The following is a 15,788-nucleotide window of genomic DNA, read 5'->3' as shown; positions in this document are numbered from 1 at the left end:
ACTAATATACTCAATAAAGTTCCATAAGGTTAAGGAACAAGCTGAAATACACTTAAGAGTTGCATTAATATTTGATTGTTGCAGCAGGGAACTGAACTGATCATTCAAGCCCTTGAGAGTCCTCTCCTTCCCCCTCCATCCCACTCTTTTCCAACAGAAACTGCTTTATGCCCTGTGTGGCTTTGATGAAGTATGATCTTTCTTCAGATTACTCTTGTAGCTTACTCATTATCAAGTTGCTCTTGATCCAAGTTTAGATTCTAAGCTCAGTTCAACTCCCTTCTCCTCAAAATAGTGCTTTACAACAGATTTTACATGGCAATCTTACCCTTTCCAATAGACTACTTCGCTGGGCTAAACAAGCTATCTCCTTGTACTCTAACATCAGTCATCTAATTAGTCCGAATGATGTGCAGTCTTTTGATACTTCATTCAGGAAAACTTGAATTGGGAACAAGCTTAAGATTTCTCCTATCAATACATCAGGTTTGGATGAATATCATTGTTCTTTGAACAATTTACCTGGACCTGGTGCTAGTCAAGACTTAAATGGCTAACACACACTTCGCTTGGAAATGTCCTCAGCCATTAAATACATATGTAAAATCCTCATTTGTAGACTACTGCATCTTCACTGAATTCAATTCAGTGATGCTGGCTGTAAATACAGTCTCAAAAATGTGACTTGAAACAACAGTATCATTTATACAGAATCAAATTCTTTAGATGAAACAGACAGAAGTGGTACGTACACATACACTTGGACACTCAAAATATTGAGGTTTCAGTATCGGTGGTATTGATGGATGAAGCACCTACCAGTGGGCCACTTGGAACACCACCAGTTGACCATGTTGCAGGTGCTACTTTTGGCTGCCAGTTGGCTCCTCCTGTTAGCTTCTTCTCTCCAGCATTCCACTGAAGGTCTCCCCTAGTACAGAGGGAGAGAGACAGAGCCATTCTTTACATACTCACAAAATGAAAATGAAAACCAATTGCAGTATACATTAAAATTAAGCTTGCAGCTACATTAGTTTATAGCATATACAGTTTAAGCTATTAACAGAAAGATAGACTTTTAGTACCATGCAGCTTCAAGGGTTGTTAGTGGCATGACTCCACTACACTCTACACTCAAGTCAGTTATGCGGTTATAGCCTTTGTGGTGAGAATTAAAGAGCTGTTTTAATTAGTATTGATTGAAGGTAACATATTATTGCATATACCCTTGCAAAGTAGGAAGAGGGACTGCTACTGCCTATTCTACTGGGGCCAGGAGTGGAGCTGCCTGCTAGAAGTCTTTGAAAGGTCATTTCATTGCTAGAAATCTTGCTCAGACAGATGAAGGAGGAAAGCATTCAGTTCTGAAAAAAGTTGATAGATACAAGAGAAACAAATCAATCACAGAATAAAAGGGCTGTTTCAATACCAGATTTTGTTAGAGGCTGCTTTATCCAGAATAGGCTAAACTCCTTGAGAGAAGTAGACTGAGGGAAGCTAAATATGGAGGATAGACTATATGATGTGTTTACTCATTTCCCTCCTATCATCTCCACAGAGGCACAACACATCTTGAAGAATGGACATTACAAACTAGTCTGGATACAGAGGAAGACTGAGCACAGAAGTAACCAATCAGTTAGCTAAAGACATTCAAAACCAAGTGTAACGTTTTAAATATCTCTTCTTGCAAGAAGAAGCTTTTCACTGCATGGAATCAAGTTCTTTTCTACTTTACAAGTATTCCAATGCCTACATGATAAGCCCATTCAGTGTCTGTAAAAAGATAACAAAACTATTATGTATTAGCCTAAATAACTGAAGAGAGCTAAAGCAATTTATCATCTGGACAATTCCATTTGTAAATCAGCTATCCAACACAAAGATATATATATATATAAACATATATATTTTTAGAGACTAATATTAAAGCCAGGAAATTTTAAAGCTACATCAGGAACAATTAACATTAATTATTTAGCGAACCTGCATAGAATAGAATACTTTTCTCAAAATCTTTACGAATTGCTATTTTTTGTTTGGGGGAACAGGAAAGGAGGGAGGTACTGGTATGTGAGCAGTTCATTGATTCCTACTGATCACCAAAATCAATATAAGATTATAAAACAGGCTTGAAAACATTTTCTTTCTTTCTTTTTTTTTTTTTTTTGAATTAAAAGTTGAACTTACTTTTTTGAAGTGGTACCAGAAATTCCAAGATCTGAAAGTTGTAAGAAAAAAAGAGGGAAAAAAAGTCACATGTCTAATAAGATAAAGTGCGTCAAAGTAACAGCTCACGTTTCATGGCACATGAGCTTATAAAGAATAATGAAGTTTTGGCTGTCTTCATTTATCTAGACAGCATTAGAGCACTAGCCACACCTAAACCCGATTCAGGACTAAAATCTGAGGAATCATATGGATGTCTTATACTTCATTTTTGCTCCACGAGCAAATGGAAGAGACAGTATATTTACATCTACAAAACATTATTTAAGAGTATTAAAACTACCACTAATGACAGCACTAGTATCTATTCATCATGTTATATGCTGAAAGTTCTTTTACTCAAACAGATAAAAGTGAATGTTAACTGGATGTTCTGCAGTTTTATCTGTTCTATCACACATGGGTGCTCAAAGCAGTTTACTTAACTACCCTATGAAAGAATTTTTAATCTAAGTTGTAAAGAACTCTTTTCTCTCATCATCCGTACAAGTCCTTCAAGTCAAACCGCTGAGTATGATTATTTTCTCCCCCAAAATTGGACACACCAAATGACTTGCAGAAGGCGTTTCAAGTGATTAAAACTTCTGCTGACTTCTAAATATGGTCATTTCACTCCACACTTAACATAAGAGTATGTACCTTAAGAGCAGTTTTATCTTTGCTGTATTTACATACAGGAATAGCATATTCTATTTATACATTTCTTCAAGTACAACTTCCACATTATTGCACCTTACACTAGGTGGGTCTGTATTAGATTTGTACAGGGGCTGGTGCTACTGGTCTCCAGTTATAACAACTACCTCACTACAGGAAATAACTTTTTTTTTTTTTAGTGTTTCAAGAACATGTTTTGAGAAGTTCACTATCTGAGATAAGGTCTGTTCTTCATACCACTGCTACTCTGTTCTCACAAGGAGAGTAGCAACAAGTCAGCTACCACCTCCTTGAACTTCTTCTGCTTAAATTCTATAGTGCTACCAGATGCTTTGGACAATTTTCACCATCCCATCTGTTACTACTCGAGTGCCCATCTGTTAAGAGTCTGGTACGTCCCTGAATGTAGCTAGGATGCTCAAATGTTACAAACCATATTTAACAAACAGATCTTATTATTTGTCTCAGATCCTAAATACCATCACAGAATCACAGCATTCTAGGCATTGTAAGGGACCTCTGGAGATCATCTAGTTCAATTCCCTGCTAAAGCAGGTTCCCTGCAGTAAATTACATGGGAAAGCATCCAGGTAGGTTTTAAATAAATGAGGAGAAGACTCCATAACCTCTCTGAGCAAACCTTTTCCAGTGCTCTGTCACCCTCAAAGATAAGTTCTTTCTCGTATTCAGATGGAATGAGTGACAAGCTATGATCCTAGAACACCCGCTACCTGAATCAGGCTCTACTTTTGCCTATAGGTGACCTGATCTCCACAGGAAAACAGGAGGACACTGAAACAAGAAAGGTAAAATGGACAGGTGTTTGGATCCACAAATAAACAGTACTATTGTATGCCACATCACTTAAAATAGGCATCTGTCACTTACTGCCTACTAAGTTTGCGAGAGATGAATCAAGATCACTTCCAAGACCTTTGCTTGCTGCTGAAGCAGGAACTGTTGTTGTGGCTGCAGGTGTTATAGATTGACCAGCAGGAACCATAGTTGGCATAAGAAGATCACCTAAACCATCAAACACTGGAAGAGAAAGGAGAATGGTTTAAGAACAGCAGTTTTGGTAAGACAAACACTACCAGCCACATCGATGTTGGTCCATAAATATAGCACAGACAACAACGTCACAAGACTTACCAAAACATAGTTTGACATTAAAAGTAATGCCAACAAGGGCATGCATATCATTTTACTAGAGAGTGAACATCCGGTAGTAACCCTGAAAGAGCTATACCAATGAAAACTAAAATGATAGGACATGCCTAAAAGCACTTCAGTTGAAGAGCTGAATTTACACAGAGTTAGTACTACTTCTACACGACACTACTCTTCTTACAGTCATCCTTAGAGGAACATCAAATGCACACATATTTGTCAGGAGATATTCATTTAAAGGCTTTTAAAATGAACATCTTGCAGCAAACACCAGCCAGAATTACGGTGGCAAAGATAGTCTTACACCTTGACATGGTAACAGGACTGAAACAGTCTCAGGATGTTACTATTCACTTGCAAGCAGCAGGGAGTTGGGAAATCCTACTAATATTTCACAAGATCAGAAGGAATGAGAACCATCCACACTGACAGAGCTAGTTTCCTTAGTCCTGCCATCTCTCAGAAGCTCATTTTTTTAAATCCCTTGAAGTCAAACTGTTTGGTACATCCCATGCCAACACTGTCTTCTGATCCATATTTGAGGTACATGCCAAAGTTAAGTCAACAGGAAGGGGTAGCATGTGCACCGGCAAGCAACCAAATAACCACGCAGCAGTACTACTTCGACCTTTTTTTCTTGTACAGTTGCAGAACTCACCAATTTTAAGTTTGTAGCAAGGACCCAGCATGAAAAGTATAGAATGGAAGAGATACAAACAAAATGATAGCAGTGATGAAAGTTTAAGCTTACAGTCAGGCAAAGTACATGACCTCTATCTCGGTTTTGTGAATCTTCAGGTGCCATGCAAGCTTAAAAACAGCTTCAACAGCAACAGGGAGATGACTTGGATATGTACGTAATTTACATAAGAGTATTTTCACTGAGTAATTCCTGATTCATGCCATAAAGCACGTGCAAGGATGATGCTCACATTAGCTGTTTCTACTGTCATGGTAGAATAAAAAGTGTTCACAGAAGGCTCTTGGGCACACATTTCCCTAAATATAACACTGAGTTCTTCCAGTAGAGAAGGAAGTGACATCGCTTTTATTGCTCGCATTCAGAGCTTAAATATGGTACCATTAACTCATCTAACACATACATCACATTAGAAAATTCATAGGAAGAAACTTTTTGACTCACCTGATGCATCAAACGAACTGCCAGTCGTTGGAGCTGTTGTTCCAAAAGCTGCATCAAAGTTAGGCTGTAGTAAGCTTGTTTGAGCTGGAGTGACTGGGGATGGTGATGGAGAAGGAGCAATAAAAGAACCTCCAAAGCCTTGAAAAAGTCACATAAGAGAGCTATGAACATTAGAGTCAGTCTTGATGGGCTGTGTTTAACAAAAGCTCAATCTATAAAAGGCAGAATGATGCTTACTAGACCACTGCAAACAGCTCAGTACTACACAAGCATCCTTATGCCAAGTATGATCCAAGAAATTTAAGCTTTTGCAAGAGTTGCTGGTAAAAACTTTAATATTCATTATTTAGATATCTCCAGAGGCAGACTAACAATACACAGTTCTTCCAATTCTACATGCTAGTTAAGTAAGCTCACATGCAGAGCGCAACAAAAAATGATGAGTTCAGAAAAAAAGAGAAACAGAAGTCTAGCTTGAGAAGAGCATATGATCATGGTTCAATGGACCCAACTACTTTGGAATTCAGTGCAGAAGGCAGTGTTTTACTTCTCCAGTTTGGTCTCTCATCATCTTAAAACAACCTGGTCTGTCTTGTCAAGATGTCTTCAAGCTGCTGCCCACCATTCCTTCCTCCTCTCAAAGCAGCATCAACAGTATCCACAAATATAAACAAACTCTAATCATGGAGTTTCTCCAGCCTTAAAGCAATTTATTCCCATGCTTAACTATTCTTAAAATCCCTCCCCTGCCCACTATACAATTTGATCTCCCTTGCAATTTAAGCTTATTTGTATTATCTACAGACTCTAGAAACTGTTTAAATATGCAAAAACTCTGCCAAAAAGAGAACAGACATATGACACCTCCTCAGTTCTCTCTAGTCTACAAGCCAGTGCTCTTATTCAATCTTTTCTTGGCTGTGATGCCTGAGATCTCTATACTCCTCCAGTCTTAGCCTTGGCTTTTCCCAACTGCCATTGCATTAGGAAGGGGCAGTTTTGCACCACTCCAACTGCAACTGCAAATACAACTGGAAGACAACTCTGCACATCCTGGAGGCTGTAATTTCCCCCCTGCTATCAGAGTGGGAAGCACATTATTCCCCCATGGCTGAACATAAGATGGTGATGTGCCAGCGGTCTACCACTGCCTTTAGATTCTTTTCAGGAACCTTCCCACCTTAGCAGTCTACTGTCATTTTGCAGTTAATCATTACTGTACAAGACCAGAAGCTGGCACGTTTACCCACTTGAAATCTCTTCCTCAGACCACTTTCTCTAATATGTGGAGACCATTCAATTCCCATCTACAAATACAGCTTTCTTCTTGTGTGTGAAATCTGAAAAATTAAGGATGCTACTCCAACTGTCACATCGTTGAAATAAATGCATCAATTTAGAAGACATTAAACTTTTATCACTGCCTTGACTTTTAATGGGATAGTTTGTACCACTCCTTTATGCAGTCAGCTAATTTCTTTCCCTCTTCAACTTTTCTTTAGTTACCAGCTCAGTGGGGAAGAAAGCTCTGAAGATTTTATAACCCCTTATTAGTTTTTAATCAAAACTGCTTTCCATGGTGACAGGGTATATCAATTACAGAACATTATGCAGACATCTCCCAAATGGTGACAACAGCATACTTCCCAGCTATGAAAACAAGTATCTCCCAGGCATTTAACTACAAGACAAACTAGAGCTGAATGTAAAGTATTCGTACTCAAATTGTGAACATCAATTATATCGCATGTTACTGTGAGATTGCAGATGATCTCCCCCAAAGTTGTGGTTTCTCAGAATGAAGTAAAACTAAACACCAAATAATTAAAAAGTGTGGAAAGGGTAGGAAAAAAGTGGCACTACAGGTCCAGGAGAACACAACCTGATTAGAAAGACCTCTAAGTACATCCTTCAGCTGCTGAAGTTTGCCAGATTGCAGGCAATGACCCTTACATCATAACTTAAACTAGTCACTTTAGATGACTGTGATTGATTGCACTGGATGGAGCCAGGGAAGCAAGTGCAGGACACAGAGCAGCCTGTTTTCAATAGCCTGAAGTAAAGAGCATTTCAAATGCCTGCATGAGCTTCCCTGGGCTTATTAGATCCACCTCAGGGTTCTGGCACCAACTATTACCCAAACCCTACTCCATAGCAAACCACATGCTTGCAGTTGCTAAATGAGAATCTGAACAAACATATTGGATCAGAGATCTGCCCCAGCTCCACAAGGTCTGTTTGTGAGGCAGGTTTGCCACTGGGTAGTTTAGGAGGTTTGTAACTGGGTAGTTTAGAGTTTCTGATCATCCAGTCCAAGCTCCTGCTAAAAGCAGGTCTCATCAAATTAGGTAGCTCAGACAGTTGTTTTGAGCACTTTCATGAGGAGAGATTCCACCATCTCTGTGGGCAGATAATTCTAATATCTGACCATTCTTGTGGTAATAAATTAATAAAAAAAAGTTTCTGGAATTTCCACATTGTCTTTTTCCTCTTGCTGTGCACCTCCATGAGGAACATGGCTGACTTCTGTACCCCTCCAAGGAGGTAGATTTAGACAGCTATAATGCCTAGCTCTTGTCTTCTCCTCATATGTCATGTGCACTGGTCACCATCTTGATGGCCCTCCACTGAATTATCTTACACTGGTATGACTTGGTCACCCACTTCAAGAGATTACTTTTAATACATTTCAGAAGTCCCCTGGATCAACTGTGCCCAGCCATACTGCCCTTCCAGCACGTATTATGGTGGTTAAAGCTGCTCACAAGTGCCAAGGCCTGTGACAGTGAAGCTTCCTCTAGCTGCCAAAGGGAGGCTTTTTCTACTGCTTCATCTCCATCAGATAGTCTATAGCAGGTGCCTACTAAAAAATCACCAGTGCTGGCCTGTCCTCTGATTCTTACATACAAACTTCCCCTAGTTCAACGTCAGTCTCAAGGCCAAGGTTTAGGCATTCAAGTACATGCCAAAAACATACTTATCATTGAAGAATCAGAGCAGAAGCAGGGTAATAAGGCACATGGTGGATGGACAAAGGCATCTGACTCCAACAATCCCTACAGCATCAGAACTGCCTAAAGATCCTGTGCTCAGTTAGACCCATTCTACCTCCTCAGTAAGAAGGAGCTTGGCAGCAGCACATGGCATAACACAGTTTATAAAATTCTGTTTAGAAAGTTCTGTAGGCTTTTGCGAATTTCCATAAAATGCCTGTTTCTCCAGCTACAGAACTGAGTTCTCCCCAGCTTCAGGTGAAGTTTGCATGGTAAGTTGTCTTAGTTTCGTAGCTTCTAGTCATGTGCACAAACACTGGGCAGAGAAGCCACAAATATGCTTTAACAGATACAATTCCTAGTCATCTCTGCTTGTACAAGACCCAGAGTAAGACCGCAGAAACAGCAGCAGCTGAGATATATTGCCTGGACATCTCCAACTGCCTGATTTTGTTTTTTTACTAGTGCACTCAGTAAGATTTCTTGTAAGAACATACAAGACACTGGTATACACATGCATGCATTTAAATGAACAGAAAGATCTAGAAGGAGAAAAGGCTAGACTACTGCATGTACTGGCATAATTCTATTCTTGTCAGCTGAGAGGCTTAGAAGAGTATGAAAAAAAATTCTACCACCTTTTCCAAGAGAGCAAAGAGTCTGGACGCTTACCTGACAACAGAACACTTAAGACAATGATGTATGGCAAGTGTACTTTTAACACTGCATATAAACACTCATTACAACTAATCATAAACCATGAAGGACAAGCCTTCAGCAAAATCTAGACAATCTTAAATTTAAAACTGGATTGCACTGCAGGCTATACATCTGCCATTATCTAGGGTGAACAAATGTCTAGCAATATGCTGTGATGTTTACAGACCCTCTGTATATGCCAAATTGAGATTCACCTCTAACTTGGTGTCATTTTGGATGCATATAAGTAAAAAATTCTATTCACTCAAACAACTTCAGGTCTGCTTGAGTATTCAGACTTCTGACAACCATTTTATAATTTAGGTATTGATTTAATGTGACTCATCAGATTTAGAAAGTACACTGCAGAAGTTTAAGCCATCTGGAGCATAACTTACAGTAATTTCAGTTTAGTTACAGATAAAGACAGAAAGTATTTTTTGTTCTAATGTTTGCATAAACAGAATTAGCTTTTTCCTGACAACATCTTTGCACCCAGTCCCCAGATAATGCACATAACTGCAAAGGGCAGCAGCTTTTCTTTTTGTAGACTTTTTTCCTCATAAAATTACCAGAATCTACTTGATAAAGTCTCATCTACAGTTTAAAAGCTATCCACAGGCTGTTTAACCAATACAAAGAATAACAGTATTAAAACAAAAGGAGGTCTTCCAACCTAAAATCTGGAAACGGCTTGCACATAGCATGCCCTCATGCTTTATGTGCCACTAAGTAGTCAGCTTGCCAGAACTGGAACAGATTCAGAACAGACATGCATGTTATTCTCTAGAACACTTCTATTTTAGTGAAGCCCAACTAGGAGATGCCCACACACAGAGCAGGTACTACCAAAAACATTGAGATATCTCACTTGCATTATACGTTTCTTGCACTCAAGAAGGATCTCTCTCATCAGTCCACTCACACTGGCTAAATACAAGACTGTTGTGAAATCATTGATTCAATTTTCTAACATTTAAGTGTGTAAGTTGCCTTCACTAAATCAACCGAGAAAAAAAGATGAATTACAAGTGAGGAATAAAAAGCACAGCCTCCAGTCTAGTAGGTGGCAACCCTGCCCACAGCAGTAGGAGCTGGAACAAGACAATCACTAAGGTCCCTTCCAACCCAAGCCTTTATATGAGTCTATGATTCTATTATGATTCAATGTTGTTTAACTCAAGTATCAGCACAATCTGCCAAAGAAACCTTATGGGAACACCTCTCTTCACTGAATAGTACAGAAGAATGAGACTTGTGTAGGAGGGATGAAGGCAGTCTAGGAAGTTAACCAATACTTTGGTATAACACCTCCATTACAAATCAAAGTAGTTTTAATTTAAGAAGTCTAAAGTACCAAGAAATCATACTAAAAACTATTTTATCCCACTGCAAACATCCATATACACCCATGTAACACATCACAAAATTTCACAAAGACCATCCATTCAATTTTGCATGACAATAAGCTCTTTTAAAAGTTCTTTATTACCAGCCAGTAAATCTGCAGAAGCTGAGGAACTAGAAGTGGCCTGGGTTGCGGGCTGAGGTTCAGGAGCACTACTTCCAAAAGCATCTGAAGGGAATTCCAGAAAGCAAAGAGTTCAGTATTAAATGCATCAATGCATTACTTATCTTAAACAAGAGATGACAACAGAATAACAATTTCATTCATCAGAAGAAGAAAATGAAAGTGCTTAGCCATCTTTATTGCAGAGCAGTACAATGGATGCAAAGCTCAGATGCAAGAAAGGAGATGCAACAAACCAGCATTTCAAAGATTTTTCTATAAGAAAGAATAGCACTGAAGAAGATAAGAATATTAGGTCAGTGAGGCTTGCAAATCCTTATATTTGGGTCACTTATCAGAAAACTCATAGAAACAGCAGCATTCTAGGCTAGAGGGTTAAGCCATTTTATTCAGAGTTTGGAGTAATTCCAGACATAATTTACTGACTCACATCAAGTCTTTTTAGATGTGTATTTCACTACTTCTAAGTAACAATCATCTCTTCTACAACACTTCTAGAGCTGGTTGTGCTCATCCTAATTTCCAATTTGTCAAATCTAACAAAGATCCTGTAATTCAGCTCTCTGGTTTGAGGCGAGTCACCCTCAAAAATTCAGCTGCTTTGCTTTGAGAAATGGAACCAAGAGGAACTAATGTGAAAATGGAGAGTTGCAAAGAGGAAAAAAAAAAAAGGAAGAACATGACACACTTTCATTTGACCTCTGAGGAGAAGAGTCATACATGCACTGACTGAAGACAGAATGACAAATGTAAGGACAACAGAATGGCAACCATGACAGCTCATTTGCAGTTCATTTTTGTGCAATATGAAGAACTGGACATTTTATTCTTAGCTGTAATGACACGGAAAAGCTGAAAGAAGGGGAAAACTGCAGCTTTGGCAAAGCGCCAAGTTAATTGAAATGAAGTGATTCAGCTCTGAAGTGGTGAGGAAAGAAAAATACCCACCACCAAATAGGTCAATCACACCTGAAGAATCCACCTTTGCTGGAGAGGCAGTGGGTAGAGGAGAGGGGGCTGCAAATGCATCCACTGCAGTAAGCATAGGATAAATAATATTTAGTATCAGCAAGGCAACAATGATAGCTAAATATTTCAAAGCAACATAGGCTCCATTAGGTAGAATCATGGGGTACGTAAAGCTGGGCAACAGTCTGCAGAACTGCAAACAGAAAGTGTTACATTTCTCACACAGCAACTGAACACTGGAGTACTCTAAAAGAAAAAAACATTTATTAATAACTTTCTTATGCTTATAGGAGAATACACTCTCTTAACAACCACATCACTTACATAACTTCAGTGTTAGCCACTTCATGATCCACATCTTCAGCAACTGCTAATCTTGTGACCAAAGTGTCAACATAACTACAACTTAGTATTTCAGCTTAAAGATATAAATTGGCAATAAGTTTTGGTTTTCACTCTTAAGGAAAAAAATCCAAAAGATCAAAACCATAAGTATACAGGATGGCCTGTGAAAACAAGCACTTACCAGATAAGAGATCACCAGTGAGAGAACTCTCAGGCACAGGAGAAGCTCCATGTGGTGGAGACGAAAAAGCATCTTCCAAAAATGAAAGAAAAAGCAAGGAGAAGTTGAGCATCATTCATTCAGTTTACACCATTACAAGGCATCAAAGCAGCAGAGTATTTGAAGATTTCTCTCTTTACCTGTACCAAAGAGATCTATGCTAGGAGTAGCATCTGGTTTAGGTGCTGCAGGTACCTCAGGGACAGACTCAAATAAATCTAAGACCAAGAACACAACACGTCTTTAACTCATTTTGAAACGCAGGACTGAAAGCGAACTTTCAAGTTTTGCACATCATCTTTGGAGTTAATAGGCTCTCTGGTTTGAAAGCCTAGCACACAGCATGCATGCAACAATTTTTAGTTCAGTACTCCTGACAGATCAATCCACCAAAGAGTTAAAAACAAAATTACCACCAAAGATATCTAGAGCAGGAGGAGCGGAGGTGGTGGCGGTAGCAGAAGTGGTGGCAGTAGTGGTGGTAGTGGCAGTAGCTGTAGTAGCAGTAGTGGCAGCAGCAACAGCAGCAGCTGGAGAAGGAGTTGTTGCAGGAGCTGGAGTGGCTGCACTAGTTGTAGGGGTAACTACAGGAACAGCAGTCTCTGTTGGCTTCATAGCAAAGAGGTCCAGCTCAGGAGCAGCCTCTGCACTACCTTCGGATGGGGCAAAGGGGTCTTGTAAAAAGGAGAGGGGAAATATACGTGTATGCTTACTTAGGATCAGTGAGGGAGGAAGTCAAGAACAAAGCAACTACAGGCTATGCATATACTGCAAATACACTCACACACACATAGATGAGGTTGTTCTACATCTAGCCTACTTATCCAGACATGCTACTTATGTTTTTCCAAAATAAAGACTGTCTGAAAGGCTGAGTAGTCCAGTTACTAAAGAGCAGAACTTTCAAAGGCTGTTTGACAAGGCCAAAAAAAGACAGAAAGATGATGAAAGAATATCCATTTTAACAGGCTACTTCTCACAAAAGTCAGCACTACCAGAATCATTGATCAGCACTACTGAACAAGGAAAATAGTACTGGGACTCAGAAACAGGCCAGTCTGTTAAGCATGCTCTTCTTTCTAAGGTTTGTTTTGACCAATCGCAGGCACTAAGAAAATTTCAGAAAAACACACTGCCATGTAGTTTAAACGAAAGAAAACAAAACCGAAAACAGCAAAATAAGAGACCATCTAATGACATAAAACCCACCATTTCCTGAACATGCATCAAGGGCTGCTGCTACAGGGGTTGGGGTAGCTGGTGCTGCTGCCCCTTCAGTTGCTGCAGGGGCTTCCCCAGGAGAAGCTGCAAAGGCATCTTGGGTGCAGATTTAAAACAGAAATTAAAAGGAAAAAGGATAAAGAGAAGAAAAATATAATAAAAGAAACAAGTTAAATTGCACAAGTAGACCCCCTTATACAACATGAATGTTGTTATTCTGACAGCAAGACAAGTCATGCAGCATATATGCTTTGTCTCCCCCAGCCCCACATGAGCAAGTTCTAGACAGGGCTTGAAGAAGGAATTTCTTCAGTTTCCCAAAGTACAGCAAGTGTAAAAGGCATTATTCTCATTGTATAAGGGTTCAGAGCAGCATGGTCATGGTCTAGCCACAATTAACTAATGGAGAGCGGAGGTACAGCAGTACGTTAGTGTTAATACCAGTGTTAATACTGAATTTTCATGCTGAAAGCCCACAATATGTGTGATTATCCTTTACCCAAATTTACTTGCATAGTGCTCTGCAAACTTCAGCACTGTTATGAACAACAATCCAATTGTATTGGAAGTGATCTGTGACTACCATTTCTAGCTTTTTAGTCAACATCTAAACAACATCTGAAACATCTGAAAAAATTAACTTACTTTTTTCTTAACAGTATTTCAACAGGATCTTTCTGAAGCTGGAAAAACTGATTCATAGGTTATATTTACTCAGCTTAATTCTAACAGTTCCAGAATGTTCATCTTCACTACTGGCCAGCCATACTTAGTCTCCACATCTTTGAGGATCATCTCTAAGACCAACAAGCCCAGTCAAGCCATGGAAAACAGGAGGTTTGCGGTTTTGGAATTACTTGTTCTTGAGTTTTGCCTGATTTGTTGCTTTTTTTTTATTTGCCACTTGCTAATTAGTATGCTTAAACTTCAAGCTCTGAACTTTTACAGCATTATTTCTAGACATAAACCACCATTTTTAGCTCTTAATTCCACGGAGTAGTCCTAATGGGTAGTTCCATTCGGACTATCCTTATAAGCAAGCATTTTCTTCACAAAAAAAAGATGGTGCAATTAAGATTAAATGGTTTAAGATGCTCATAAAAGCCATTCATCTACTAGTACAAAGTTAGTGAGGTAAAAAATCTGTTCAGGAATACTGCAATTGCACTGTTAAATCAGCACAGGAAAAAGCTTAACATGCTTTAACTTGAGTATCAATTTTAAAATGAAAACAACCATTTTAAAAACAAGTTTACGCCAGTTAATCTAAAAAGCCCAAAAGAACATGCACTGAAACTTGAACAGAAAAGATGAAAGCCAGTTACTCTTGCAATAGAATTAAAATGAGCTGTTAGCAAATAAAGGCCTGCTAATAAGCCATTTCAAATATAATTCTATTTTTCATATATCAAGGTTCAGTAACAAAACTGGATGGCAGTTGTCCAAGTAAAAATAACAATTAGTCAAAAGTCACCATATTGTATGCATACCAAGCACTGGCATATACCCTTTAGAAGAAATTCAAGACAGAAGTGGACCGAAGACTTTTGAATAGTACTACTTCAGAATACACTGTGCATGGTCCTGTGTGCTGCTGTTTGTTCTACTCTGATAGCCTACACTTGGAACATCAGCCTGCATTCTTTCGATAAAACTATTTCTAACCACACAAGCCTGTAGACCAACAATACAATTCCTTCCTGAAACGTGCTGTAGAGTTGATGCTTCTCAAGTCTTTTGTAGCCCTTCAAAAGGCTCTGTTGTACCTGCACAGATGTCTTCTGTTAAAAACTGGCATCACTGTATACTGTATATTTTATTAGTAAAAAAAATAGATTTTTATCTTCCCTTGTGCTCCTCCACACTGGCATAGTAGCCCTACGTGTTTATATCAAGGACTGGAAAAGATCTTCTTGCTTTAAAGCAGCTACCATGTTTACTTAATTCCTCACATTTGTACATCTTTTCCTTCTAAAGAAAACATAGCTTGACTTCTACAATCAAGTTATACATGGTCCTCACATGACTTTACAGACATCCTGGTAACTTCAAGAGATATTACTGAAGCCTTTGCAACTTCATACTACACAGAACATCAACTGGGAGTCATAGATACAAATTAGATACTGCATATGTACAAATAGCTCTTGTTGAAATGATGTGCAAAGAAGGGTGCCCTTAAGTTCCAAAACACTGAAATAGTGCTTCAGTATGTACTGTCCAAAGCAAAATAAGTGTTACTGAAAAGTTATTTGTGTAGTTTTAAAAATTCAAGCTTTTTATTTGATGCTATTGCATCAATACAGGATAAAAGCTTTTCCCACTGATGATACTGCTGATACTCATTTAATGTAATGTGCAACATCTGAAACAACTGTATGAAAGTCAAAATTACAGGAAAGATCATAGAACTAAGTGTATAGGTGAAGACGATATTTTGTTTACTCATTTTTTTCCTCTATTATTTTTTGACATGAAGAACCTCATGTGAGCTAACATGAAAAATTTCACTAGGCTCAGTGTTAGGAAAGAATCCTGTATATATGTTTTTAAAATAAACACTAGTTTGGTATACACTACGAATGCATGTTCCAGCGTAAAAGAGACATT

The 15,788-nt window shown here is 38.7% G+C and overlaps 1 protein-coding gene across 15 annotated transcripts in view; it reads right to left on the bottom strand.

The window, feature by feature from the left end:
- The window catches only part of SNAP91 (synaptosome associated protein 91), a 69,670-nt gene that overhangs the window by 7,983 nt on the left and 45,899 nt on the right, over positions 1-15,788 (bottom strand). For 6 of the 15 annotated variants that reach the window (XM_021389743.1, XM_021389742.1, XM_021389746.1 and 3 more), the window contains 10 exons: positions 13,167-13,274; positions 12,371-12,631; positions 12,098-12,175; positions 11,919-11,990; positions 11,372-11,455; positions 10,385-10,468; positions 5,201-5,338; positions 3,775-3,924; positions 2,191-2,221; positions 820-931 (listed from right to left, as the gene is read on the bottom strand). In XM_021389743.1, coding sequence (XP_021245418.1) covers positions 820-931; positions 2,191-2,221; positions 3,775-3,924; positions 5,201-5,338; positions 10,385-10,468; positions 11,372-11,455; positions 11,919-11,990; positions 12,098-12,175; positions 12,371-12,631; positions 13,167-13,274 — 1,118 coding nt within the window. The remainder of the gene's footprint in view (positions 1-819; positions 932-2,190; positions 2,222-3,774; positions 3,925-5,200; positions 5,339-10,384; positions 10,469-11,371; positions 11,456-11,918; positions 11,991-12,097; positions 12,176-12,370; positions 12,632-13,166; positions 13,275-15,788) is intronic. The other 9 variants (XM_021389752.1, XM_021389755.1, XM_021389754.1 and 6 more) reach the window with 3 other exon arrangements.

Source organism: Numida meleagris, chromosome 3 (assembly GCF_002078875.1).
Source record: "Numida meleagris isolate 19003 breed g44 Domestic line chromosome 3, NumMel1.0, whole genome shotgun sequence".
Lineage (NCBI taxonomy): Eukaryota > Metazoa > Chordata > Aves > Galliformes > Numididae > Numida > Numida meleagris.
The sequence above is the reverse complement of the archived record's forward strand: the minus strand, read 5'-3'. Positions and strand labels throughout refer to the sequence as shown.